Source organism: Aristolochia californica, unplaced genomic scaffold (genome assembly GCF_029961685.1).
Source record: "Aristolochia californica isolate CCGP_79_NKW_82.1479 unplaced genomic scaffold, dmAriCali1.0.hap1 SCAF_14, whole genome shotgun sequence".
Classification (NCBI taxonomy): domain Eukaryota; kingdom Viridiplantae; phylum Streptophyta; class Magnoliopsida; order Piperales; family Aristolochiaceae; genus Aristolochia; species Aristolochia californica.
The window spans coordinates 26,343,417-26,349,613 of record NW_027181815.1 but is presented as its reverse complement, the minus strand read 5'-3'; the positions used below and the strand labels follow the sequence as shown (position 1 = coordinate 26,349,613).

Genomic DNA, 6,197 nt, shown 5'->3' with positions numbered 1-6,197 from the left:
CATTAGTTCATTCATTTTCTATTTCACTTTGAAAATACACTAACCCCGGGTGATCTACTTCTCCGGGTGAAGTGAATTCGACCACAACTTTCTATGTGCACTAAAATCTAGGAAAGTATAATATATAATAGTTTATAGTTTTCTAAAAATAAAACATAAAGTACAAAAATAAAAAAATAAAAATTGGAAAGTAAGTAATAAAGTCTTTAGATAAATAACCATAAAAAGGAATCTATACCATTGAACAAAAAGGTTGATAAAACAACCACAAAAAAGAAAAATAGTAAATAAATATATGTTTATTTAATTAAACAACTTTTATTTGAGGCTATTGGAGCTAAAAATTACTTCCTAATTGAATCCACTTTCCCAATAAAATTTTGATCCTAACAAATTTAAATGTGACTATAAAGTCACAATGGGATATGATGATAGTGTCAAACGCCTAGTGAATACTATCTAACAGACCGGTTTGTTAAGTGCGAAAAACTAAATACCTAACCCATCAGTGGTGGACGGAATTACCCAAATAGACGGAACCACCAATTCTGACAAACAAAAATCACTACAATTTGAATCACATGCAAACTTGTAACATTGTACTTCCACACAGCGAGAAATTCCATAGGCAAAACCACCAAATATTTCTCATTGGCATATTATAGAGATGGAATTCCAACAATTTATTCTTATAATGCAAAATCTTGTATTCTAGCTTAGAGATCATTTGTATGTGAATGAAAAACAAAATGGTATCCAATCCATTCAGTTCATTTAACTGTGAAGTATTCGAGTCTAAACAAAGTAGAAAGGGCCGTTTTACAGCCATGCTCTGTTTACCTCCAAACAGCAGCACATGCCGAGTGTGCGAACAGACCCTTAAATAATCCTTCGCCGCGCCAGCAAAACTGGCGGGAATCCACTCTTCCACACTGTGCTTCTGTGATCTGCTTTCGTTATTCGCTGCAATGAACAACAAGCGCCGAGCTCCAGCTCCTGCTCATAATGGGTCGAAAAAATTTCAGCCTCAACAGTCATCACCACCACCGCCGCCGCCGATGGAAGAGGAGGAGATGGACGAAGACGTCTTCTTGGAAGAAACCCTCTTGCGGGACCAAGAAGAGGAAGATATGCTGCAGAGAGACCAGGAAGCGTTCGTTACTCTTGCTTCTCGTCTCGACAAGTGGGCACGTCCTCCCCTTTCTCAGGCTTATCTTTCAGATACACAAAACATAAGTAGGCTTCTAATTAAGTGTCGACTTTTCACTTTTCCGTCCGTTTCTTCTCCTAATGAATTGATTCAATTATTTGAATTTCTGTTCCTCTCTTACATTTGCTTTTCTGGGTTTAGTCTTTCAGCAACTGGAGATCGATTATGTGATTGGTGACAGCCATAGAGAATTGCTTCCAAATTCCTCTGGTCCGGCTGCAATTCTCAGAATTTTTGGCGTAACTAGGGAAGGTCAGTTATTTCTTTTTTCCACCTCTGTTCCTTTTCATTTTATTCTACAATGTTAATCGTGATGAACAGACAGTGTAGGTAAAATATCAATTAGCCAGGTCATAGCCTGATTGTCCTCAACTTCCCAGTCATCATTCATAGGGACAAGAGGGTATTCCTAATGAATTTAGACTTCTTTTTAGCCTTCATGTATAGTTTGATTGGCCTTGACCAACTCAAATAGTTTTTGCCACTCCGTCTCTCAAAAGTGATCATAATTGCATCTTTTAACACACTTTTTAAATCTATTTACACACTTGTTAAAAAAAAAAAAATTGCATTTTTTCCTTCTGAGTTTCTAGATTCCCTTGAAGGGGTAATAACCTCAATAGAATCAGCTATCAGATTAAGATACAATCAAACTCAAAACTAATTTCACTTCCCATACACTTCTACAAATCTCATTAGGTGGGCTCCACTTCCCAGATTAGGTTTAGGGAAAAATTTTGCAATGTGTGCCAACCACAAGAGTACAATAATCCAATTCTATGCAATCAAATTCACATAAGACAAAAAAACATAAAAAGATAGTGTTGACGTAGGTATAGAACCCAATATTGGGGTGCATACAGTGCAAAAAGGATACATTTCAATTCAATAAACCCTCATGGGGCAGTAATCAGTCTAAGAACTGCTCAAACAGCAGTAGACGCCATTAATGCTAGGGTTATGGCAGAAGAAGAACACAAAAGTTTAAATTTTTACCAACTAGTCAAGCCAAATTTTGAAAAAATCCCCTTTCAAGAACGCATGCTTCAATGGAGAGAACTGGAGAAGAAGGAAGACTTCCAACCAAGATCTACTGTTTTGATATCATGAAAAAGTATAAAATTGGGGAGTGCAGAAAGAGGAACTAAGGGGGAGAAGAAGGAGAAAGAGCAGAGAGAAAGAGAGTTCTGGAAGGACTCTCACAACCCCCAGCCTTTTATAAGTGATTTCAGCACAAATTACAGAAATGCCCCTGTACACTTAAAAACACTTAAACCTTTTATCTCCCTACATATTCACTCAAATTACACTAAAATAAGACTAGGGAAAATGAAACATGTAGAATAAGATAATGTAAATCCTGGACATTATAGTAAGTGTAAAATTACGATCTTCCCCTCCAATGGATTTTTCTAACACCATTATTTACGTGAATTGTGCTTCCATCTTTAACAGATATGACATGTATATATGTTGTGGACCACATCGTAGGGGGATAAGTTCATACTTATTTTTTGACTCGAGTGCATGCTTGCGAGTGTCAATAGAATATCTATCAAACATTAGGTGCGTTTTTTAGTGAAGGCAATCCTTGTCGTTTTAGGTGGCTTATCTGTCCTATAAATTTCCTTTTCTGTAACTGGTATCACTATCACATGCAGGTTACTGAGAATCAACACAGATATAATCATTGTTGCAAAATCTTCAAGTGCTTTTCTATTATTTCTTTACTTTGTTTTTTGCCGGAGTGGGACTAACTGGCTTTGTGGATGATTAGGTCACAGTATCTGCTGCCATGTTCATGGCTTCGAGCCATATTTCTTTATTAGCTGTCCACCAGGAATGGGTCCTGATGATATTTCTAGCTTTCACCAAGTTCTTGAGGTACCCATTTATATTGTCATTAAATCTTTACTGTGCTTTTTTTCTCCTTGTTTTCTATTGTGTGGATTTCAGGTAAGAATGAGGGAAGTGAACCAGAACAGTAAGGTTCCAAAGTTTGTTAGAAGGATTGAGATGGTCCAGAAGAGGAGTATCATGTACTACCAGCAACAGAATTGTCAGCCCTTCCTGAAGATTTTTGTTACTTTGCCAACAATGGTTGCCAGTTGTCGAGGTAAGAGTTGTTTGGAGATTTATGTACACTTGATTTGGCTGTTGAGCTTCATGATAGACCTTCATTACACCTGTCTCTGGTACAAGTACAACTGCTTGAGTAACTGTTGCAAGATTGGTCATAAAACCTGGGACGTGTTTATACATTTTTCATGTTTGAACGATCTTATCAGAGAAGAGTACTGTCCAGTGAAAGAGATTAAAAGAAGGAACATTCAGAGAGGATAGTGGGATGGGGTTATTATATTGGACAATGAGACGGGTCACTGCCTAAAAATCAGTTAGCAGCTATTTGGTGTTAATTGGCCATAGATAAAATACTTTGACAGTTTGCGAATTTTGTTCTGATGCAGTTCTTAGAAAAAAGTATTTGTGAAGTAGAATGATTAGTTGTAGTATTTTCCGTGGGGTTGAAATTTAGTTTTTTTTTTTTTTTTTTTTGAAATGAGGGGTTGTAATTTAGTTAGGCAAGAAACATGAATATAATTTTTTCTTTTGAAAAATGTTAGGATTTCATTGAGAGAGACAAGACAAATATACAAAAAGAAACAAAACTGCATCAAGCTAAGGCAAGGCCAATAAGAAGCTGAACAGACAAGAAGCAAGAAAAAATCAACTTAGAGGATAGGTTCCCCTTCTACGATTGAATGTGAAGGTACTTGGGTGCTGAAGGATCTGCCATACAATTTACACTTTGGGGCATATGGATCCATCTAAACTGAAGAAAATTGCAATGATTCCAAAATCATGTTGTAAAGAGATAAAAACTGCTGAGCGGGAGCCTTGTTGGAAGAGAGACAAGATAAACCACCTCACAATCCTCTTCAACTAAAAGCGAGCTAGAAAATTGCTCGACATAAATTCTCAACACAGAGTAGAGCACAAAATTTTGCTTAGAGGAACGATAATACCCCAACTGGAGACGATAAAACACTGACAAATTGACCCGAATGATCATGGATGACACCTCCTCTCCCAGCAGGGCCTGGAAATGTGAAGTCATTCAAGAAAGAAAAGAACAGTATGGAATAAGAAAAAAAGACATGAACTTGTAATTGAATACTGAAAGTTGTCAATATCTATTTATCATTGTTTTGTTTAAGTTCTTTTTATGCAACGTAGGTATTCTGGAGAGGGGCATACAGATTGAAGGCCTTGGTTCTAAGAGTTTCCTGACATATGAGAGCAATGTACTCTTTGCTCTGCGTTTCATGATTGACTGTAACATTGTTGGTGGGAACTGGATAGAAGTTCCTGCTGGAAAATACAAGAAGACAATCAAGAGCATGTCATATTGTCAACTTGAATTTGATTGTCTGTATCCTTTTGTACCAGTAAATGAGATGTAAAATTGTCTCTTTCATCATGCAACCTGTTTTCCCTAAAGTTGTCCATAGATATTCTCAATTAGTCAGTTATGTCCCAGAGGGAGAGTTCTCTAAAATGGCTCCATTCCGTATATTGAGCTTTGACATCGAGTGTGCTGGACGGAAAGGACATTTTCCTGAGCCAACTCATGATCCTGTTATTCAGGTTCAATTTTATTTGCTGGAAAGTAGTTTGTGAAATTTTAAAATTTAAAAGTTTCTCAAGTTGGTTATAATAGCACGTTTTCTCTGATAGAAGTGAGTTTAACAGGTTGCCAATCTAGTAACTCTACAAGGAGAGGATAAACCTTTTATACGGAATATCATGACTTTAAAGTCATGTGCTCCCATAGTTGGTGTTGACGTCATGTCCTTTGACACTGAGAAGGATGTTCTGCTAGCTTGGAGGGTAAAATTCTTCAACATTCATTCTAAGTCAGATTCTTGTAATTGAGTTAAGTTTGGCCTTTATTAATCTTGAAGAATATATACTTTTTTGATGGTCTGCTCTTCATACCCCTTTGATTCATGCTGTTTATGAACTTATGAGTGTTATCTAGAGACATTTGTTGACCCTTGAACTTATTTTCTTAAACTATGGTACCTTCCATTAGATAGCATTAACTGAAATCATTAACTTAACAGGATTTCATTCGGGAAGTTGACCCTGATATTATTATTGGATACAACATCTGCAAGTTTGATCTACCTTATCTAATTGAGGTTTTCTATTTTCTATCTCTTGATTTTTTATTTTATATATTAGTATTTCTTACTACTGCAGACTTTACTTTTTGTTTCTAAAGGCAGTCAATTTCTTCTGCAGAGAGCTGAGGTGCTGAAAATTCCTGAATTTCCAATTTTAGGCCGTATAAGAAATAGTAGGGTCCGCATCAAAGATACAACTTTTTCCTCAAGGTTACTTTTTCTTTTTCTTTTTTAATAATGAGAAAAGAAATTCATTAAGATAAGTCCCTACAGAGAAAGCAGTCATCACTAGTAAGCAAGTATAAAGAAAAAACCAAGAAAAAAACACCTATGCAAGGATAATTTGTCTGCAGTGAACAAGGTTAGTTTTCACTGTGGATAATGCATTGTTACTTGTGAGTGGGAAAAGCCTCACACTAAGAAATGTTAAGAAATGGTATTGGGTTATGTGAGAAAATCAGTTCAATGGTATTTTGGTCATTTTAAAATATCGGATATTTTACATTATGGCGCTATCTTCTTCAGCATGTTTGATTTAGTCTATCTACAAATTTTTATGTTCATAAGAAGAGTTGAATGAGAGTTATAAGGGAATAAATATGTGGATTCCCTGCTTGCCTATCAGCTCCTTGAGGTGATTTTTGATTCTAGACCTTGTGACTCTTTGGAGGACTCGATGATTTGGTCACAGGAGACGAGCGGTATTTTCTTGGTCTCATCCGCCTACTCCCTCATTAAGGGCTGGACCTTAGATACCCCCAAGCATGAGGTGGAGTTTAGTTGACATCTCTTTACTC

The 6,197-nt window shown here is 36.5% G+C and overlaps 1 protein-coding gene across 2 annotated transcripts in view; it reads left to right on the top strand.

Annotated features, from left to right (window-relative positions):
• The first annotated feature begins 948 nt into the window (after positions 1–948).
• The window catches only part of LOC137949744 (DNA polymerase delta catalytic subunit-like), a 55,142-nt gene continuing 49,893 nt past the window's right edge, over positions 949–6,197 (top strand). For both annotated transcript variants that reach the window (XM_068795914.1, XM_068795913.1), the window contains exons 1-9: positions 949–1,236; positions 1,352–1,462; positions 2,988–3,094; positions 3,167–3,326; positions 4,448–4,643; positions 4,723–4,858; positions 4,964–5,101; positions 5,338–5,415; positions 5,519–5,610. In XM_068795914.1, the coding sequence (XP_068652015.1) occupies positions 969–1,236; positions 1,352–1,462; positions 2,988–3,094; positions 3,167–3,326; positions 4,448–4,643; positions 4,723–4,858; positions 4,964–5,101; positions 5,338–5,415; positions 5,519–5,610 (1,286 nt within the window). In that variant the 5' untranslated portion in view covers positions 949–968. The remainder of the gene's footprint in view (positions 1,237–1,351; positions 1,463–2,987; positions 3,095–3,166; positions 3,327–4,447; positions 4,644–4,722; positions 4,859–4,963; positions 5,102–5,337; positions 5,416–5,518; positions 5,611–6,197) is intronic.